We start from the raw sequence: 23510 nt of genomic DNA on the forward strand, positions 1-23510 counted from the left end.
CCACATGCATGCTGCAAGTAAGAGTTCACATGTCACAACTAAGGAGCCCGCCTACCACAACTAAGACCCAGCGCAAATACATAAATAAATAAATATTTAAAAAATAATAAAGAGCAAAAGTGTTTTTTTAATAAAATAATTAAAATTTTAAAAAATAAAAATAACATTTAATCAGGTTTTTTTAAGCACATGGAATGCCCTACCCTGGTCCTCCAACTTCTCCTTCTTCTAAGCCTAAAATAGGAGCTGATGTTCCCCAGTCAGTGTTAGCTGGAAAGAAAAGAAACCTCTCCTGCTTGTAAAATGGATGCTCTGTGCATGTCACCTGCTTTTTGATCAAAAACTATGACTCAGTGGAGATACTGAGTCAGGTGTAAGATGAAAAAACGTAAAAGAAAAAAAAATCCAAAACTAAATGTCCATCAACAGATGAATGGATAAAGAAGATGTGGTACAAATATACAATGGTATATTACTCAGCCTTAACAAAGAATGAGATAATGCCATTTGCAGCAACATGATGGATCTAGATCATACACTAAGTGAAGTCAGTCAGACAGAGAAAGACAAACATCATATATCACTTATATGTGGAACCAAAAAAAATGATACAAATGAACTTATTTACAAAACACAAACAGACTCACAGATGTAGAAAACAAACAATGGTTACCAAAGGGGAAAGGGGGCAGGGGGTAATAAATGAGGAATTTGGGATTAACAGATACACACTAATCTATATAAAATAAATAACACGGACCCACTGTGTAGCACAGAGAATTATATTCAATATCTTGTAATAACCTTTAATGGAAAAGAATCTGAAAAAGAACACACACATATATAAAATGTATATATATATCACTGAATCATTTTGCTGTACACATGAAAATTGTAAATCAACTATACTTCAATTTGTAAAAATCCCCCCCAAAAAATCCACGCATAGCATACACGCCTTTCATCCCACTGTATCCAGGGTAGCCCCTAGGAAGAGTATAAACTGGGGCACCTTGGGAGAGAAGCAGCTGTAGTACTAAACATGGCCACAGGGTGCCAGGCTTTTCCAACCAGCTAATAACTACCCAAGGATTACTCCAGTCGAGGATCAGAGCAGAGTAAAATTTTAAATCCAGCTGTACTGGGGGTCTCTCTATTCCCATCAGTCACTTTTCCACTTTCCTTAGTTAGCCAAAGGCATTCAAATCCTGAAGTTATATAAACAGAAAGAAGTGGCTCAAAAAAGGTAAGGGATTTGAAAGTGCGGCACTGTACAATTTTTTCAAGCCACATTTCCACTGGAAGAGGGCAAAGGAATATTCAAAGCACAAAACTGACCTGTCAGAAACCTCACTCCTTCTTGGCCCTGAGTCTCTGGAATTTTGAAAGTGAATGGTGCAAATCTGAAGCTCTTGCATAAAGGAAGTTGTACTTCGTTTTCTTTTTTTTTCCATTGATTGGTTTTGAGCAACAAAACACCCTCAACCAAAACCAAAATCTATCAAGTATCATTACACTAAAGTTGACTTTAGCGTAAAGTTGACATTACACTAAAGTTGACTTTAGCGTAAAGTTGACATTACACTAAAGTTGACTTTTGAGAAAGTACGTCTCCTTTAAGCCTCCTTCACCTTAACAATCAAACCATGAACCTACCTAATTGATCCTGAAGAACAAAGGAAAGATGAATTCTAACGAAGAGAATATCAGACTTCGGTTTGGGCATGAATATGTTCACGCTTCATTCTCTGTGCTTTTTACTACTGTCGGTGTAGCATACTTATTGACAAAGTAAAGGAAGTCTCTTTTTCAATTCAACTTTTAAGGAGGTGACTGATTTTACAAATCCAGTAAACTACCAGTAATTTCAGTTTTAGTTTAAGTTGCCATCTTGAAACAGTGTAATTGCCAATTAAAGTTTTCCCATAGCCACGCTTACCCATTTCTATCACATTTCAGTGATAAGTGAATCCTGTGGAGAAATGGGACTTCTTCACATGGTCAAATGCTTGGCTATACTGGCTCCGTGTTTCTGTCTAGGTTACCCTGTCCTACACACAAAGGCCCTCACTTTTGGTTCCTTGTCTCTGTGAAGACTGTAGAATATGCTGGTCCTGCATGTGCAGCCTAGCAGCCCCCCTCTAAAGCTGGAAAAGCCTAGCCATGTAAATTATCATTGAAGCAAAACCTGAAACCAGGATAGACAACCAGCTCACGAGGTGCAGAACACTGTCCGTGCAGCCCGGGGTCCACTCTTTGTACAATCCCATTTTTTCACGGGTCTCACTAATCACTGAGATCGGATAAGAACAGGTAAGTATGGTACATTCTGTGTACACCAGTGATCTGGGGCACATTTTGAAGAAGTAAGATTTCTGTATGTTAATCATCCTGGATGATAGAAAGGTGTGGGAGTTATTTGTGTCGGCAGAAGGAAAAGGCAACCTGCAGAGACGCCACTACTACAGTAACTCATAAAGTACTGGGATCCGTGGATCAGTTAATAATTGATAGTTTATTTGGAAGGTTGAGATAACTTATCTTTCACAGAAACTAACTGCAAAAGAACATTTTGAAATATGGCCTGGGGAAATGAAGTACACATTTCCTTCTTCAGTTAACTATTAGGTACGCTATTATTTAAACCTGGACAACTTCTTTGAGAGAGGTCGCGTTTATTTTTGTTGTTTTTTTGCCTTGGCATGTTGCCAGTATTGGCCATTTCTAGAGTATCCCTCTTCCATCCATAGGCTTTGTCCCTCCTGACTGTCACCCAGTGTCAGGGTGACATTTGGGGACAGGAAGTTTATAAGGAAATCAGCAGCTGTTGCTAGAGTTGAGGATTTGACACCAGCGTGCCCTCAGCAACCCCAATACTCAAGTTCCAGGCTGTGAACTATCCCACTACCAGACTCGTTTATCCCCTAACTCAGCTACTGTCCTCACCAACCACTGTAGGTCTCAGTATTCCCAGTAGGGACCCCACCTCCTGTCTCCCCCCAGTCTGGGTTTCTTCTCGCACCTCTTTTCCTGGGACTTCTTAGATCTTAACCCAGACTTAGCCTAAATTTCACATTTCCCTGAACCCTCTTTTTGCTCTATCTCCAGTTAGCTCATTATGATGCCTGAAAACATTCTCTAACCTGAGTTTCGTAAATATGTCCTTGTGAACAGCTAAAGTGATCCAGCAGGCAAACAACACTGGAGAGACTGGACTGATCTCACAGGCAGATGGAAGAAGCCAGGGCGGCTGGTGTGCAGTTCTCTGGGTTCATTAATTGAAGTAATTTGGGCGGCATACCTCCTGTCATTCCCAAACAGTAATAATTTGCTTTTCCAATCCTGGCTGTATGAATGCTAAAGACAGGTTTGAACTTACTTTTAGTGTCAATAAAATATTGATCAGCCAGCCCCTCACCCTCTGGCATGTCCCTAAGTGATGTTCTCAGTATGTTTGGAGGAAAGTGTGTCTCATGTGCTCCAAGGTTGACCAACACACAGTTACTCTCTGATTCCCAGCCCTGGCACCGCACCCAGCTGGCCACGGCCACAGGTTCACTTCCTGCTTCTCAGCACGACATGGAGCTCCTGAACTCTCTGATTATACAGCCAGTCCTGCAAACAGGCTCCTCTTGTGATGTGTGTTTAGGCTTTTCCAGTCCTTCTGTAAAGGCTCTGTGTGCAGGTGCTCCATCAACCTGAGCTAGAGAGGTGCTTGCTTACAATGCAGGTATCCAGCAGGGTACCAGGCATCCAGGTGTATGTACATCCACATACCCCAACACCTATGCCTTGAACAAACATCCTCTCAAAGACTCACAAACTCAACCCATGAGGAAGTGAGCCACAGACCTCTTCATAACTGCCCCTGAGGCTACACAGACGCCCAGCAGAAGCTTAGAAACGCCACCCATACGGGCATGATTGGCCTCCTATACGTGTGTCCATCCTTTCCTTCAGGATAGAACCTGAGGGAGGGTTTCTTTCTCTGGTGACAAATATTTAACACCTTTGGAGTCAGCCAGTCCTGCATTTGAGTCAGAGTTCTGTTCTTTATTATTGCTGTGGCTATGACATCATTTTCTTACCTATAAAATAAGAATGACAACTACCTCTTAGAGTGGTTACGAAAATTAAATGAGTTGACATATGTGAAGCTCTTGACAGACCACTTAGTTCAAAAAAAGAATCAATTCTGTTTTGAAATAGAATTAAACCCCTTTAAAAATGAGGGACAATGCGGTGTGGGAATAACACACATTCCTTCTAACCATTAGCAAGTGCTTTTTGAGTATGTATTACATTTTCTGCACAGACCAGGTACTAAAGCTGTTCTGAATGAAGACACGAGCTGATGGTTTACAGACAGTTAGCACAGTAATAAAATCATTCATTGAGTAATTACTGTGTTCCATTCGTTGAAACACAGGAAATCACACGCACTATCTCACTTAACTTACACGGAAGCAGTAAGAGATAACTACTACTGTTATTCCCGTTTTTATCTATCTATTTATTTATTTATTCTGGCCACGTCATGAGGCTCATGGGACTTTAGTTCCCCGACCAGGGATCGAACCTGGGCCCTTGGCAGTGAAAGCGCAGAGTCCTAACCACTGGACCACCAGGGAATTCCTTATTCCCGTATTTATGGATAAGGAAACTGAGTCTAAAAGGGTAACTCATCCAAGATCACACAGCAAGTAAATGGTCAACCTGGATTCAAATCCAAGTCTTTCTGACCCAGAGGCCGTGCTCTGATGCAGGGACACGTGCTCTGGGAGTCCACAGGGCAGAAGGTCACTGTGACTTGAAGCTCGGAGATGACCTCCTACAGGAAGTGGCTCCTGAACAGGAATCTGGAGGATGAGTAAGAATTAGGAAACGAAGGGGAGCAGGGAGAAGGTGAAGATGTGAGAGAGAAGAAAGCAGTATTGGCAAGGTCTTGGAGATGCAAGAGAGCATAGCGTCACTGACATAAATTGTTCAGGGGGACCGCAGTGTAGCGAGTAAAGAATGTCGGTGAGAACTGAAGCGGTAGGAAGAGGCCTTTCCATGAAGGCCATTGCATTGAAGGCAAGGGAGCCTGGTCTTCAAGCAGTGGAGAAACTCCATCATTGGAAGTAGGGAGTGACAGGAGCAGATAGGATCACTGGGAATGCAGCGGGGGAAATGGGTTGAAAGGAAGAAATCCTGGGTGCGGGGAGAGCCATTAGAAGCAATGAGGAAGCACATAGATAATTCATGCAAGTGTTGAGGTGTCCTGGGTGGAGTAACACCAATGGGGATGTAGAGAGATGGACCAACTGGAACAGAGTGGAGGAGGTAAAACGAAAGGACTTGGGAATCGATCCAACGTGGCAGCTACTATTTGGAAACAAGCGCCTAAAGCTCCAGGTGCCTATGACTCTCAAACTTCCGCCACTCCCCCTCCTAACACAATATGGGACCTGAAAGTAAAAGATTGATATTATGATGGTGTTTCAGGGGCTCCTAGATATGAGAAGAAACAATAGAATATGAATTTAATGATAAATGATGGTGCCTAATCGAGAATCTCCACTGGACCCTATCCTGGTTGGAAGGATGAAACAGGAGTTCAGTCACAAAGCGTCCCTCAGCAGAGCTGGGCGGGGATCTACCAAGGGGGCGATCCCTAACCGGGGTACCCTCCTATCTGTCACCAGCCACACTGGCCTCTGAAACCACGGTGAGCCTGGGACCTCGTCAAAGTCAGAAGCTGCACAACTTGCTCCCCAGGAGCGCTAGAGGCTGCGCTTCCGCTGGGCAGGGCTGTGGAGCAGAAAGCTGTACCCAGAGCACCTTCAGCAGCACAGGTGGAACAGGGGTCACGGCTCCTGGGAGTAGAGGCGAGGAGGGATTGAGGATGGCATCCAGGTTGTCCACCTGGGCAACTGGATAGAAAAGAAACAGAGGAGCAGGGCGGGAAGGGGATGCTGCACGTCAGGCCGTCCACCAGGTGGGGTTCTGTTTGGCTGCACAGAATGAAAACCCAACTACAGCCGCTTAGTCGAAAAGGGGTTTGTTTTCCTCGGTAACAAGAAGCCCAAAGAAGGCATTTAGGGCTTGTGGAGCCCCTCAAGGAGGCCATCCCGGAACCAGGATCGTTCAGGTCTCCTGCTGCACTACCCCGGTGGCTTTCATCCTCATGATTATAACTTGGACCCTGTAGTCACAAGCATTTTTCCTGACTTCCAAGCAGAAAGCAAGCTTGGAAGCGTAAAGAGCAAAAGACACATGTCACTGACTCTGTCCTTTTTAAATCCCTAGAGATTTCCACTTGGCCAAAACTAGGTCACATGACCACCCCAGGGGCAAATGTCACTTAGGTATTTTCAACCCTGAGCAAATCAGAACCATGAGCAAAGAAGAAGAGACACTGGATAAACCACCAGCAGTGTCTTCACGGGCCCTTATGCAATATATATTCGTTGTCCCAGTGTCGGCCACGGGAATGCAGGCCATCTGCTGCAGATGTTTCTGATACACGAGTCAGAAGTGGAGGACAGAGCTGAGCTCTAGAACAAGTTAGCTCATTAACTCTCTGGGATCACATCCTTATTCTTGCCTGTATTTTCAGTTGTCTCAAACCCATCAAAAATTTGAGAAATGCTGCATATTATATTGCACCTCCTGAAAATGCATAATGCATATTAGTACATTAAAGGCTCTGAGAAATTCTCAGTAAAAGCCTGTTTGACTATATTTATCCTAATCTCTCTCCAACATTTCCCAGACCTTGCTTTGGAAAGCTGATGGAGGCTACTACCTTGAGATCATCTAGTTGAGTTCTTCACGGCCATGTGGCTCACTAAAAATTAAGCTGTTGGCAGGGTATAAGAAATGTGGGATCTCCATGCCATATAATAGTAAGTACAAGACCAGTTTCCTGGGCAAGCAACTTATGTAGTCACACAACTCTAAGCACTTAATCCTGTTCCCATCCCAAGGGCTTCTAGGGCCCTACCTGCCCCTCAGGTCCTGACCATGGGTTCCTGTTGACCAATCAGAGGTCTTGGTAGCAGGAACCATTCTTGTCCTAAGCTCTGAATGGACCAATTAGAAGGCTAAGTGATAGTGACTCATGGATGTTGGGTCCTGGGTGGACCAATTGGGAGCCTAAGTAACAATGACTCTTTGATGTCCAGGAGCCTGAGTAAACCAATCAGAAAACTAAGTGACAATAACCCTTTCGTGGCCTCTGTCGTGGGTGAACCAGGTAACAATGACCCATTGGTCTTTTAGATCTTGGAAAGAACAATCCAGGAATCTGAGATACAGTGGCCTCTTTTTCATCTGGGTCTGACTGGACCAGCTAGGGGTCCAGGTTTCTGTCAATAAATAAGGGTCCAAATACCAAAGACACCCTTTCTCCACGGTCCAGTGGGCCACTCAGTGGCTGCGGGGACTTCTGTAGCCAAGAGCCCCACCCTTCACTGATCACAGTACTGGTCCAGGGTTGATGGTGGGCATCGCTTGGGAGGGGGATCGTGTCCCTCCTGGGCTGCCAGTGTTTGCTGCACCACCCTCAGCCTTGCCCATGCCCAGCTATTTTTTTATTTAGTGTCACATGGTGGTTATGGCTGGGGTAGGGTCTGGGCCTTCCACCTCCACCCCTGCTGTAACCAGTCTTCCCTACTTTAATAAGTACCGGAGGGCATTAAAAAAAAAAAAAATGCCCCAAACTTGGGTTAATGCTATGCTGTTGCCATCTTGAGATTAATTTCCACAAGGGGCTCCAAATTTTCATTTTGCACTATGTAGCCAGTCTCAGGCAAACAGGATAAAGAACAGATAGACATGGTTCATATTTTTAGCTTTTTACTATTTCAGGAGAAGGAGTTGCCTGCTGGTTGAAATACATTTGGCCTTCTTGCTGACATATATCAACATATATGAAAATATTAAAACATAGAACTGTTCTCTCATTCCTGTTAACACCCTTCCCCTACTCCTTTTTTTTTTTCTTTCGGGGGGCGGGGGATGGTTATGAAAGTTTGTATTAAACATAGTGAAAAAAGAAATTAGCCTCACTTTATCATAAATGGATATGAATGGGAATTTAAAACAAACTTTTTTTTTAACTGTAAAACAAAGGCACTAGTCTTTGCATTGGGGAAGGGAGTCATATTTTATTATTGATTATGTTCAACATGAAGTACAGTACATGGCCTATAGTGGATGCCCGGTTGGCTGATTGATTGAAATAGAGCTTGATGAGTGAATGGATTTGACAAGGCCCATCCAGAGATTAGAGAAACTCTCTAGACAGCCAGAGCCGGGACTCAGGCACCCCCTGCAGACTCTGGTGAAGGCCAGGATCTGTTTTCTACCTGGAGTCAATCCTTTTGTGTAGTTTGTTTGGGGTTCTGGAATTTCAACTTATTCCAGAGTAGCAGCTATCTCGTGACCATGAAGGCCCCCCCTTCCCCAGTACATAAAAGCCACAACCACAAATCAAACTGGTCCTCCACATTGAAGGAAATACCTAAAAAGAGGAACAAAACTGGTATAATTAGAGCTGGACTGGAGTTCCTATCCATCAGGAATTTCTTTTGAAATCTCTGAATGCTGACAAGAAAGATAAGATGGTAGAAAGAGACTTACCCACAAGTCAACCAAGAAACGATTTTTTTTAAAGCTGATTTCTTTATCCTTAGCTCCAGACAAATATATATAGTTTTTAAAATTTATTTTTCCCTGTTCTGCCACTTCCAGCCTAAAATGTATTTATACCAACAGCCCCCATCACCACAACCCCCAGGAAAAACGAAGTGTTATCTTCCACAAAGGATGGTTGATGAGTCAGTATACTGCTCTGTCTAGGATAATCCACATCTAACTTTCTTTGACTTTGCAAAGCTTAAACAGTCTTGGGAGCAGTATAGAAGGAATAAAATTGCCTTTAGGAAGCAAGAACCACACTTTCATTTCTTTGAAAGAGGAAAGTTAATCTCAACAGAAAAACAAAGAAAGCAACAAAGCTCATATATTAGCAGAAAGAGGGAGATTCTTTGTTATTATTTGTTGTGTAAAATGAGAAGATAATGAACCATCAGGGATTGACCTTTTCACTGGAAGAAAGAGTTGATATTTCAATTCCTTTTCTGAGTCAGGAACTGGGTCTCCTCCGTGGCAACCACCAGAGCCATTTGTTGGTAGTGGGTGTTCAATACTATCTGTTGGTTATTTGACCGGTGAGTGAGTGCATCGGTTGGTTGGTGGATTTTAATTCAGCAAATCCTCTTCTTCTCTGACGTTACAGCAGCCTTTTTCTCATTTTCCTGGTCTTTGTTCTGTGATGCCTTAGGCTGGCTCTATCCTCCACACTGTTTGAACCAGCATGCAAGTCCCCATATGAGCCATTCTCCTCCAGAAGGTGATCTGGGGTCTAAGCTTCTCGTTTTGTCTCTAGATTATAAGCCCTCATGTCTTACTTTAGTCCTGGTCCCAAGACTGCCCCACCTGCCCCTCAGCCTGTCCCACCCTAGTCAGGTTCAATAAATATTTCTTTTGTTGGACTGGTGAATATAAACAAATTAACCATTCCCATTCTGCTTTTGAAAACAAACTCTTCAAGTAGTGAATTTTTAGAAAAGATATGTCTTGAGATAGCCATATTTACCTATTTAAATCTTTTTCTTAAATTTACAACTGAAGCCTACATTGAGTCTTACAATTGAAGCCTACAGTTAGTTTAGAGTCCAGTGAAATAATGTCATGGCTTAAAAAAATACAGGGTACACAATTTTCCTAGCTTTTTAGTTTTTCTTTTTCTTTTCTCATTGAAAAAGTCTGCAACTTAATATGTAATTCTTGCTAAATTATAATATGATTTTCTTTCTATGGTTTGAAACATTTGCCTCTATTAGATTTTCTTCTCTCTCTGTGTGAACAACCGGACGCATCGTGCCACATTCGTCTCAAAGCAGATAGAATATCAGTAGTCACTTGGAGCATCTCCCAAAGGCTATTTCAGAGAAGATCTCTTTACCAGTTCCTTCTTTCAAAAATTTTTAGAGAGCACAAGTCTTAAAAAAAAAAAAGTACACACTGTATAGGGTTCTGCCTGGGATTTAGAGCAGACAGGCAAAGGTTAACAAAAATAGAAAGAAATTTAACTCATCTCATTTAATTGAAAGCAATTTCCAAGTAGCTTATTTGTTATGAAGATAACTTCATCCAAGCATTTATTTAATAGTTAATTAGCAGCATCTCTTAAAAGATTTCTGCAGCCTAGAAAACACAAGGCCGTAATCCCCACTAATAATATCAACTGATGAACAAGGACGCGGCACCTACATTTTCAGCTGATGATGTGGGAAAGTTCATGAAATCCTGCAAAACTCAAGCTAAAGTGAGTTATAAATCGTACAAATACCAGCTAATGGATAATGAGATTCTGTTCTAATGTGGATAATGTGCAATGTAAGTGTTTCCCGTTTCTTAAATAGGATATCTTTGACCATTTAAACAAGTCTTTAGCACCAAACATCCACAGGCAAGAGTATATTAAAAAAGCTATTTTGTGTATGCCACTCGGAGGTAATGAGAAAATGCTTCGCAAGGGGACACGCATAAGAGGAGACATCAATGTCTTATTAATAGGGAAGAGCACGCTGAGTTAATAGTGCATTGATAACTTATTTTTATTGTCCCCTCCTCACCACGCTTGTGTGACTTAGTGATGTAATATTAGCAAGAAAACAAAAAGCCAAACTAGCACAATTACTGTCTCATCATTTTCTTGTATAAAAAATGTGCTTGCCTTTTACTGAAAACATTTTTTATCCTTGAGAACGTCATATGACCTTTTCAGAAATATCCTGTGTCCAATACATCAACCCCCGACCCCAAATTCCCCACATATTTCCATACTACCCCTCCTTTTATCCAGCTCTAAATCCCAACTTTGATCTACTCAAGAATCCAATAAACACCCTAAAAAACCTGACTACTGTCCAAATCTCCCTCTAACCTAGGCTATTCCCCCATCTTTCCATTTTATCCTTTGAGGAAAGTCTCAAAGACCATTTGGAATTTGAGCAAAGACTTCAAGGTGATTTTATACAAGAACCTGCAACTGGCAAAGCTTTATCCACCACGTTCTCTGTCCCTCTTGATGCCAGGCGCTCAGGGGGATACAAAAATGTATGTGATGCAATACCTGCCTTTCTGTCTAGTTGTGGAGATGAGACAAATAAATTTACTGAACTTGCATTTATTAAATACTTACTCCACGCCAGGAATTGCCAGCCACAGACAAAAAAAAAAAAGGAAGACACAAAGATTGTCCTTAAGGCGCTTGCAGGAGAAAACAAGAGGACAGACATGTAAAAAACTGTCAGTACATCAAAGTGTTTTAGGCTCTATGACAGAAGTATAAGCAGAATGTTAAGAGGGCAATGGTGGAAAAGTTTCCAAGAGAAGGATTTCAACTTTCAACACTTCCCTTGAAATGTCATTTTAAGAACTCATTAGAAAATATTCCTGAAGAATATCTCAGTATCTTCCATGTTCGGTGCTATAAATTACTCCGATGTCCACTTAACTGTCACCTTCAAGAGACGTGACCAGACTTCCCAGAATAGCGTAGCCACACGATCACAATCTTGTACTTAAGCTGATTTGTAATCCTTTGCCTACCATTTTTTCTTATGGTTTTACTGATTGCATGTAAAGTCAAAGAGAGCTGGAACTTTGTTCTGCCACCTGCTGTATCCCCAGAGCCTAAAATGCAGCCTGCCACAAGGAAGATGCTCAGTAGTATTTATGAAGGGATGAATGGTAAACGCACAGGATTTTCTCAGATTGGCCTTGTGGCCAGCCCATTTTCCCTTTCTCGAATCTTCGTATTTCACCCACCTTCCCTCCATCCATATCAGCCCTGACTCAATATCCAGTATTGTTCCACGGGGAAAGGTTTTACAGAATGCTCATCACACCCTCACTGAGACCCTCTCAACAGGCCCTGATGCTTTAGACTGGGTCACAGTTAGAACTGAGGCCTGTGACAATTGCAAAACTATTTGTGCTAAGTCTACACAAATATCCAATTGTAATATAATTTTTAAAATTTTTTATTTTATACAGCTTTACAGTTTACAGAATATTGGCTATATTCCCTCTGTTGTATAATACATCCTTGAGCTTGTCTTACACCCAATAGTTTGTGCTGTAATATAATCTTTAAGCAAGAAATAGTATAAACTATGTAAGAAAATAAATTCTGGATAATAAAGGTTTTATCTTTTTGCTATAAGTTTATAGTCCTTTAGTTCAAATTTCACAAGGATTTGGAATTTGGGGTGATGGGTTTTGTTCGTTGCCTAACATTATATGTCAAACAGAACGACTGCCATTCTGAGAAGAGGGAGCATGACACAATTATATTTGATAGGCAAGTGAAAAATGTACCCTGAATATTATTTAGGCCTAACCAGCTATTAATAATGATCCAAACAAGATATTGTCTGTTTTAAAGCTTCTTTCTGAAGACTAATTCTTTGAAATGTGTTATTTACCAGGGCTTTGATTATGCTAATCTATTCAATTCAATTCTATGAATATTAACTGAGTACTTTCAAACATGTGGGGGCGGGGAGGGGTAGAGAGATGAGGGGAAGTCTAGGAATGTTGTAAAGATGAATAGGAACCCCAAGAGTCCTATAACCTAGTATCTTACCATGTGTTATAGAATAGTTTTATATGGACATTCTATATTTGAAAAGAGCATGCTTCTCTTCATTTGTGTTTTCAGTATTCAAAATGCAAAAGAGGTCAGAGAAAGCTTCCCCCTGTCCCAGAAGCACCTCTACCGATGCAGGTTCACCCAGCCCCCCAAACTGTCGTGGTTCTAGTTTTCCTGGTCACCTTCTCTATGGGAAGATGAGCAGAGAATCTGTTGCACTGAGCTCAGAAACAAACGTCCTCTGCTGCTCTTGGAGATAACACCCACAGAAGGCTGAAAATTAAAATAAAATAAACAGGGCTGCAGATTGTTCAAATTAGGCTCCATGAAAGCCAGAGGAACTGTCTGTCGTTTAGCTGTTAAATTAGACCGCGGCTGCTGCCGATTTGAGAGCAGATGAATGAATGACAAGTGTTAATAAACCCGGGAAAAGGTGCAAAGTAAGCCACAGGGAAGCAAGGAATGCAGAGCAGATGGACAATTGGATTTGAACAGAAGGAGTAAAATGGAATTTTTAGGTTGAGGTTTTTTTTAAAAGATAGCAATAACCTATATTTCTACAGATGGACTTCTTTACTTTCTGAAAGATTTTTAAAGTTCATCTCTTTCCATTTGCTGTCAAAGGAGGGCTAGGGGATGCTAGTAAAAAGATACAGATAAGAATTCCATGGGTAACAGTACTGGATGTTTTCCATAACTTTCAGAGAGCATTTATCACTTTGTACACTGAGTTACAATACATCAGCATTTTATAAGACTCTAAACCCAAATACAGGTCAATGAAATTAATCAATTAACTGTCTACCTCCAGTGTGTTGAAATACAAAAGAACTATTCATTTGCTGCATTTGGCAATGAACTGTAGGTGATAAATCTTGCTATTTTAAGAACCAAAACTTTTTCATTTGAAACTATTTGTTGAATGAATGAATGGGTGGATGAAATGGATTGTACAGTTGCATTCAGTAGCATTGAAAATAATTTCTGGGTGAACTTGTAAACAGAAGTTACACTGCAATACCATCAGGACACACTTGGGCACTGAAATGTGAGTTGGAATCACAGCTTTACTTAGGCGGTCCTCACCTGGAGGGTTGAACATTATGAATCAAGTCTAGAGGGCAGTGGGACTGGCCAACCAAGAGACTGTCATTAGTGGTCACTGGGCACCTACTCTGAGAGGACCCTAAAGGGTAAGTGATCAGACCCCACGACTGGCTTAAGAAAAAGCAGTACCAGGTTTCTGATAGGTGAGGTAGAATTGAGTTCTGCACATCCTTAGTAAGTCCAATATTTTTCCTCTGGGAAGCTCTCATGAACTCACATCAAAGTCCTAGGGAACAGGAATAAAGACGCAGACGTAGAGAATGGACTTGAGGACGTGGGGAGGGGGAAGGGTAAGCTGGTACAAAGTGAGAGAGTGGCATGGACAATATATACACTACCAAATGTAAAATAGATAGCTTGTGTCCACCTAGAGGGGTGGGATAGGGAGGGTGGGAGGGAGACACAAGAGGGAGGAGATATGGGGATATAGGTATATGTATAGCTGATTCACTTTGTTATACAGCAGAAACTAATACACCATTGTAAAGCAATTTTACTCCAATAAAGATGTTAAAAAAAAAAAAAAGCAAAGTCCTAGGGGAATGGTGAAATGCAAAGGAAAAACCAAAACAATTATCCTTATATAAGATCCTGGGCTTCCCTGGTGGCATAGTGGGTTGAGTGTCCACCTGCCAATGCAGGGGACACAAGTTTGAGCCCTGGTCCGGGAAGACCCCACATGCCACAGAGCAACTAAGCGCATGTGCCACAACTACCGAGCCTGCACTCTAGAGGCCCCAAGCCACAACTACTGAGCCTGTGTGCCACAACTACTGAAGCCTGTGCACCTAGAGCCCGTACTCCACAAGAGAAGCCACTGCAATGAGAAGCCCACGCACAGCAACAAAGAGTAGCTCCCACTCGCCACTACTAGAGAAAGCCCACACACGGCAATGAAGACCCAACACAGCCAAAAATAAATAATAAAAAAACAAAATATAAAAAAGATCCTTATGCAACACTGATAACACCACCACACACTCTAGCATGGTTTCAGAGAACACAGGACAGCTCCAGCACATCAGCAGCAGTAGCAACCTTCCATGAAAGGACACCTTCAGGACAGCCATGTCCCAGCCTGGCATCACCGCTTAGCCACCGTGACACAGCTGCACCACCACCAGAGTCTATGGGCACTCGCAATCAGTGATATTGAGCATCTTTTCATGTACTTACTGGATATTTTTATGTCTTATTTGGAAAAATATCTATTCAGGTCCTCTGCCCATTTTTAAATATGACTGGTTTTTTGCTATTGGGTTGTATGAGTTCCTTAACCCGTTATCAGATAGATAGTTTGCATATATTTTCCCCTATTCTCTAGGTTGCCTTTCATTTTGTTAATGATTAATTTTGCTGTAAAGAATCTTTTTAGTTTGATGTTGTCCAATCATTTATTTTTGCATTTGTTGGTTGGGCTTTTGGTGTCATATCCAAAAATTCATTGCCAAGACCAATGTCAATGAGCATTTTTCCTATATTTTCCACTAGGAGTTTTACACTTTCAGGTCTTATGTTTAAGCCTTCAGTAGACCCATTTCAAGTTAATTTTTGTGAGTGGTGAAAGATAGGAATCCAGTTTCATTCTTTTGCATATGAATATCCAGTTTTCCCAATACCATTTATTGAAGGGACTAACCTTTCCCCACTGAGTATTCTTGGCCCTCTGTGAGGGTTTATTTCTGGGCTCTCTATTCTGTTCCATTGATCTATGTGTCTGTTTTGATGAAAGTACCATACACTGTGTTGATTACTAGAGCTTTGTAGTATAGTTGGAAATCAGGTAGTGTGATGCTTCCAGCTTTGTTCTTCTCAGGATTGCCTTTTATAGGATTAAGTATAAGAAATTCGAATGTTATTTGTGTTACCAAGTCCAAGCCTGTACTGCTTGCTGCATGACAGGCCAATAAATGGAGAGAGAGGTTGTTGGGGCAAGGAGTAGCAACATTATTCTGAAAGCCAGCAGACCAAGAAGATGGTGGACTTGTGTCCCAAAGAACCATCTTGCCTGAGTTAGAATTCAGGCTTCTTTTACTGAAGGGGAGGGAGTAAAGCCAAACACTTCCTGGTTCTGGTCAGCCTCAGGAGGGACATGATGATTTCTATCTCCCTGCAGTTATTCACAGGTGGGCCTGGTCAGGATGTTTCTTATGAAGCCGACAAAGGTATTTTAGCTTAATGCTCATTACCTGGGAGGCAGGCTTCCCAGAGATGGGCCATTATGTATAATTTAAGCTTATAGGCAACATCCCTTTAGGGATTAACTTGTAATAGAATACGAAGGTTCTTCCCTATTACTACAATTCCCCACTGTCAATGTCCATTCCATAATCTTGTGGGAAAAGGGACAAAGACCACTCTGGCTACTTCCAGAAGCTACAAATATTCCTTAGAATCTTTAGTCAGTCCTTTATCTACAACTATTCGAACATGATGAACCCCCTTAGCACTTTGTTCATTTGTAATTCAACTTGGGGTTTTGGTTCCAGTTCCCAATACATGTACTAAATTCCTGTGTTGTTTATTTGCACAAAATTACACAAATTGGTTGATGCTTCTCCAGCTACAGTGAAATTACCATCTACTTCAGTTGGATGGGCAGACCTGTTGGAGGCAAATGCATGAACGGAGGTTGGTATAGAGCCCAAAGTTTTAACAAGTTGGCAACTGCTAGTTCTTTTAGAGCATTTACAGATTCTCTCACCTGGGCAGACACCTGGAATGGCCTACCATACAATATTTCAAAGGGGCTTAATTTAAGCCTGCTTCTGGGAGCCACTGATCCAGAGCAAGGTAACTGGCAAGGCCTTACCCCAAGTTAAGTTGGTATTCATTTTCTCAGTTTTTCCTGTTGATTGTGGTCTCCAGGATGAATGTAGTTCCAATGCCTTAATCCAAATCAGGGGATAATTTCCTTAAGAAGGACTTTAACCAATTAAAAAGTACTGATTTTAAAAAATAACTTGGAAGACACTGGGATAGCCAAAAGGCACAGAAAAAGACATTCAGCATCACTAATCATTAGAGAAATGCAAATCAAAACTACGAGGTATCACTTCACACCAGTCAAAATGACCATCGTCAGAAGTCTACAAACAATAAATGATGGAGAGGGTGTGGAGAAAAGGGAACCCTCTTACACTGTTAGTAGGAATGTAAATTGGTGCAGCCATTACGGAAAACAGTATAGAGGTTCCCTAAAAAATTAAAAATAGAGCTACCATATGATCCAGCAATCCCACTCCTGGGTATATATCTGGAGAAAACCATAATGTGAAAATATACATGCACCCCAAAGCTCACTGCAGCACTATTTACAATGGCTAAGGCACGGAAGCAACCTAAATGTCCATCAACAGAGGAATGGATAAAGAAGATGTGGTACATACATACAATGGAATATTACTCAGCCATAAAAAAAGAATGAAATAATGCCATTTACAGCAACATGGATGGACCTAGAGATTATCACACTAAGTGAAGTAAGCCAAAGATAAATATCATGATATCGCTTATATGTGGAATCTAAAAAGATGATACAAATGAACTTATTTACAAAAAAGAAATAGGCCCACAGACATAGGAAAAGACTAATGGTTACCAAAGGGCAAAGGGACAGGGGGAGGGATAAATTAGGAGTTTGGGATTGCCATATACACACTACTATATATAAAATAGATAAACAAGGACCTACTGTATGGCACAGGGAACTGTACTCAATATTTTGTAATAACCTATAAGGGAAAAGAATCTAAAGAAGGATATATACATATATAACTGAATCACTTTGCTGTACACCTGAAACACAACATTGTAAATCAACTATATTTCAATTAAAATTTTTTTAATAATTAAAAAAATAAAAATAACTTAAAACTGCTACACACAAAACAAATTGTTCACAAAATATTCTCCTTTCCTTCTGAAGGTTTTATGATGCATTGTTATCATTAATCAGTCTTTTACTATTAAACTTAAAAGGCCAATTGAGACAATTCTGAGACCATTCTTCCACCACCGATTAAGACTGGCATAATGGCCAGAGCGGCTGGGACAGCTAGCTCAAAGGGAGGGGTTAAGGTTTGAAGCAACATATCCTCACTCTCATTCCCTTCCTTTTCTTATTTTCCCTGATGTATTAGCACAAATGCTTGCACATAAGAATTTCATCATTCTTCCCTGCTCTTCACAAAATAGCTAAAGAGTCATTCAAAAGCCACTGTAAAACCATAAATAGCAATTGATCACCTCTAACCATTAAAAGGTTGCCTTTTTGCTTTGGCATCAACCAACTGGGATTACAATGCAATTGAAAAGAAACTTGGTTACTGCTGTGACACACAGCAATTTAAGATAATTACTAAAATTATGACTGATGGGACTTACCTGGTGGTCCAGTGGTTAAGACTCCATGCTTCCAATGCAGGGGGCACAGGTTCAATCCTTGGTCAGGGAACTAAGATCTCACATGCTGCACGGTGTGGCCAAAAGATAAAATAAAAATTTTTTAAAAAATAAAATTATGAAAAAAAAACAAAAATAAAATAAAATTATGACTGCTATCATTTACCAGGATATACTAGAACTTTAGGAGTTCCATATGATTTCCAGAATGTGTACATTAATAGCATTTACCCACATGATACAAGAAGTTTTATCACCACTTATTTGATGATGCTGCCCACATAATTTAACATACCAAATAAGCCTAATTAGTTTAATATTTCTCTCTCTGAGATGGACAGAAAATAATTTGAGTTGTTCCAGGGACCCTTGGGAAAACCTCAAAGTTAGCTAGAGGTCAAGTGAACTTCATTTAGAATTTGATCTTTGGGAACTTTGTCAAAAATATCAAAAAGTTTTAACCACCGATAATAAAAGAGCTCAAAGGCAAGTACAGATCACTTAAACAAAGAAACTCGCAATCTATTACCAAAAGCAGTTCAATATTTTAAGAAAACTTTGTCCTCTTAGAGAACCAAATTCAGGTTTTGTGCCACTTTACCTTTAAAATTCATTTTCTTAAGTTCAATCTTAGCCAATCCTGACTATGCACGAAACTCTTTCAGTGTTCCTCCTCCACAAACTTTTTGTATCCATATTACTCTGTCCCTCACTTTCTTTTCCATTCAGAAACAACCAGCTCTAGGACAAAACCACCTTTTTCCCTTTTACAAAATGCATTTTCATTCCTCATACCTTCTCTGCTGAAGACACACATCCTACATCTTTGCATACTGAAATGTTTCCCTTATAATTCTTAACCTTAAAACCTTAATCTCTAGTGAAAACCAAGAAGCAAGTACTTGTAAACTCTCATACCAGCATTTCCTGATTGACAAACTCTCTGGAGAAGGCAAAGATAGGCAAATTTAGATATGCCCAGCAAATAATGTTCTAATAGTTTATCCTATTTGAAATGACCCAGATAGTCAATGAATTCTCTTCATTTAATTTAGTTTAGTTTCAAAATACAAAATCTTGAGACTATTTTACATAGACATTCCCCAAACGTAATTATTTCTATAGAGTTTACCTAAAACTCTTAACTAATTTACCTCTATTTTATTTACTCAAAAGCTTTATCATATTATTTTTCTTGCTGACATATTTTGTAAGAAGAATAATAAGGTCTTATTTAATTTCTAGTAAACCTAAGTACAATAAAAATATTATGCTTAACGTTGATGACTCAAAAGACATGTCTGTATTAATCAAGCCAACAAGCTTAAGTTAACTCTGATACCAGATATTAATACCAAATATTTCCTAGATCATGTGAACCCAAAATTCATTCTGGCCAGTTTTTTATATGAGTATATATATAAGCACTTAATTTCCTTAAAGACAATTAATTTTGGAAATGCCACACAACTATTAACACACATACAAACACACAAAAAAACACAGGGGCCTCACAGTTCCCGTTCCAAAATTTCAGCCATGAATTGGGTACAAGGTAAAACCCACCAGTTACAAAAGAGGTTGGATTCAAATTGGGTTTCTGGTAGATGGGACAAATCAAGGTCACCTGTCTAGATGGCTAAACACTTTTTACTAGTATTTATGGAAAAGACACTTCTATTTCTACGTGTAGATTTTGGCGATTTTAGGAACCAACTAGAACGTTTCTCTTCTTCCTGGGAATGTCTCACTCTTGGACAAGAACAGACAGGTTTTTTGTTTTTTACCCGTTCCTTTCCTCCATTAGTAAAAGTTTTAAATATCACAAAACCGATTTGGCTGTAAATGGAGAAACAGAACCAAACAAAATGAAACAAAAAACCTAAAGGACAAACAGAAAATCCTAAATAAACCCTCAAGTTCAATCTTGGGGTTTTACATACACCTGTGACACAGGAGACCATAAACGATGTAATTAACACAGCAAGGGTAGAAGTACATGGTACAGAGTCCCAAGATAACCCTGCCTAACCCCCTTGTGGAGATCCTCACAGGTACTGTGGCCACACAATGTAACAATAAAATATCATCCTCTTCTCACCCATGGGTTCATAGCTGTAATCAGATCACTTATCCAAAATGCTCCTGAGAGCACTTTCTTTAGGGACAGTTGAAACATTCCCTTTTTTTTTTTTTTTTTTTTTTTTTTGCCGTACGCGGGCCTCTCACTGTTGTGGCCTCTCCCGTTGCAGAGCACAGGCTCCGGCCGCGCAGGCCCAGCGGCCATGGCTCACGGGCCCAGCCGCTCCGCGGCCTGTGGGATCTTCCCAGACCAGGGCACGAACCCGTGTCCCTTGCATCGGCAGGCGGATTCTCAACCACTACGCCACCAGGTAAGCCCGAAACATTCTCTATTTTTAAAGACAGAAATTCAAGCCAAAAAACCACAAACGGCACACACAAATGCTAGCGTCCAAAGAAACCAACAAACCGGTTCACAAATTCGGTAAAAGTCCAACAGCTCTTTCCTCTCTCCAACAGGGTACCCCACTCAAATACAAAAGAAATTGGTTTATTCCGAACAAAAAGCCCCAGAGAGGAAATAAAGTTCCCGGCTGTACACACCGGAGCAACTTACCCTACTGTATGAAGCCCCTCGGATCCCAAATGTCGATTCTTCACTCCAACTGCCAAGCCCTGGGGGAGCCGGTGCCACTTTGGGGAATTTTGAAGAAAAGATCCTCAGGACAAGTGGTCCCAGCAGCTGCTAGGGCCCAACCGGGGTTGGCTAGCCACAAGCAACAAGCCTCCTGGCTGGCTGGGCCAAAATGTGTTACTGAGTCCAAGCTCGTACTACTTGCCTCACGGCAGGCCGATAAATGGAGTGATGAGTTGTAGGGGCAAAGGAATAGCAACTTTATTCAGAAAGCCCGCAGACCGAGAAAAGTAAAGGCTCCTGTACCAAACAACCATCTTGCCTGAGTGAGAAGTCAGGCTTCTTTTATACTAGAGGGGAGGGAGTAAAGCCAAACACTTCCGGGTTCTGGTCCGCCTCCGGAGGGCATGGGATGATTTCTATCTCCCTGCAGTTATTCACAGGTGGACCTGGTCAGAATGTTTCTTGGGAAACTGACAAAGGTATTTTAGCTTAATGCTCATTACCTGGGGAGGCAGGCTTCCCAGAGATGGGCCATTAGGTATAATTTAAGCTTATAGGCAACATCCCTTTAACGATTAATTTGTAACAGAATACACAGTTTTTCCCTATTATATTTGGGGTCTTTGGTGGTTTCATATGAATTTTAGGACTTTCTATTTTTATAAAAACTGGGATTGGAATTTTGATAGGGATTGCATTGAATCTATAGATGGCTTTGGGCAATGTGGACGTTTTAACAATATTAAATCTTCTGATCCATGAATACATGACATCTTTCCATTTACTTGTGTCTTCCTCAGTTTCTTTTACCAGTCTTATCAGTCTTTTCAGTGTACAAATCTTATCAGTCTTTTCAGTGTACAAATCTTTCACCTCTTTGGTTAAATTTATTCACAAATGTTTTATTGTTTGTTTGTTTTGTTTTATTGGGATAGAGTTGCTTTACAATGTTGTGTTAGTTTCTGCTGTACAACAAAGTGAATCTATTATAAACGGGGCTGTTTTCTTCGTTTCTCTTTCAGATATTTCACTGTTAGTGCATAGAACTCAATTAATTTCTGTATGTTAATTTTATATCCTGCAAGTTTACTGAATTTGTTTATTAGTTCCTTGGTGGTGTCTTTAGGATATTCTTTAAATAGGATCACATCATCTGCAAACATAGACAATTTTACATCTTCCTTTCCAATTTGAATGCCCTTTATTTCTTTCTCTTGCCTGATTGCTCTGGCTGTGACTTCCAGTACTATGTTGAGTAGGAGTGGCTAGAGTGGGCACCCTTGTCTTGTTGCTGATATTAAAGAAAAAGCTTTTGGGGCTTCCCTGGTGGCACAGTGGTTGAGAGTCCGCCTGCCGATGCAGGGGACATGGGTTCGTGCCCCGGTCCAGGAGGATCCCGCATGCCGCAGAGCAGCTGGGCCCGTGAGCCATGGCCGCTGGGCCTGCATGTCCGGAGCCTGTGCTCTGCAACAGGAGAGGCCACAACAGTGAGAGGCCCGCGTATCACAAAAAAAAAAAGAAAAGAAAAAGCTTTCAACCTTTCACCATTGAATATGACCTTAGCTGTGGACTTGTCATATATGGCCTTTATTATGTTGATGTTACCGTTAACGATAATTTAATTTTACTGCCCAGGCTAGGGAAACATATGCTATCCTGTTTGCCTCCAGTTTTTCATATACTTTTTAATGTTTAAGCCTCTAAACAGTTTCAAATTCATTGCAGTATATAAACTAAGTATAAATCTAAATTAATTTTCCCTATCCTGCTATCCAGTTACCACAATAATCTTAGTAATGACTTAAGAAGAGTTTATAGTGAGTTTATATTGTATTATAGTCAGGGAAGCAGTCATTCTCAAGTCCACCTCTGTCAGCCATATCCATCCAAGCCTTCCCTCAGGCTTCCCAAAAATTTGCTATAAGAAATAGCAAAGAAGAAAGTATCACTTTGATAGAACTGAGCTAGTGTCTAATACTCCCAGTGTATCCCTGTGATGAAACTGGGCTGGAGCCTGCAACTGGGACCTCTCAACTAACACCTGCACCAAAAGCCTGAGATGTTGCCAGATGCAAGGTACAGCAGCATAGTGAACTGCACCTTTAGATGTGTGTGTAGAGAAGAGAGAGACCTGGTAGGCCCTGAGTCCAGTTAGCCAAGTACATGGAAGATACTCAGCCCTGGAAACAAGGAGGCAGAGAAGCAAGCTGAGGGCAGAATTACCCTCTGGTTGCTGTATTGCTCCTGTTCTGTCATACATTCATTTTATAATATATGAGCAATGGAATAGAAACCTTTGGGCAATTCTTCTTCTTTTGACTCAGTACTATAATGTTCTGGTTTTCATTACTTTCTGAAGTGTTTCAAATATGATCAATTTTATGTAAATATGTACACATTTATAAATTCATATTGAATCCTTTTAGTGCTCTCGGTGACTATCAGATTGTCAAGTTCTATTTTCTATTCTGTTATAACTTCCCTTGATAATGCATCAATGATGCATAAACCTATGTATTATATTTAGTTAGGATTATTGTCTCCTTTATTTAAAATTCTCAACTGGGAATGTTATGTATCTGTCCATTTATTCTTGTCCTCTTTTATTTTTCATGTTAAGCTTTTTAT

General features: G+C 40.7%; 1 protein-coding gene and 1 long non-coding RNA gene across 2 annotated transcripts in view; one reads left to right on the forward strand and one right to left on the reverse strand.

Moving 5' to 3' along the window:
- Positions 1-23510, forward strand: part of LOC309970932 — a 371169-nt gene that overhangs the window by 249357 nt on the left and 98302 nt on the right. The window lies entirely within an intron of this gene.
- MEP1B (meprin A subunit beta) overlaps positions 1-23510 on the reverse strand; it is a gene marked incomplete at both ends in the record, with an annotated part of 66522 nt that overhangs the window by 855 nt on the left and 42157 nt on the right. The window contains one exon of the mRNA XM_082853051.1: positions 5815-5915. Coding sequence (XP_082709177.1) covers positions 5815-5915 — 101 coding nt within the window. The remainder of the gene's footprint in view (positions 1-5814; positions 5916-23510) is intronic.

Source organism: Leucopleurus acutus, assembly GCF_964270905.1.
Source record: "Leucopleurus acutus genome assembly, chromosome: 13".
NCBI classification, from domain to species: Eukaryota; Metazoa; Chordata; class Mammalia; order Artiodactyla; family Delphinidae; genus Leucopleurus; species Leucopleurus acutus.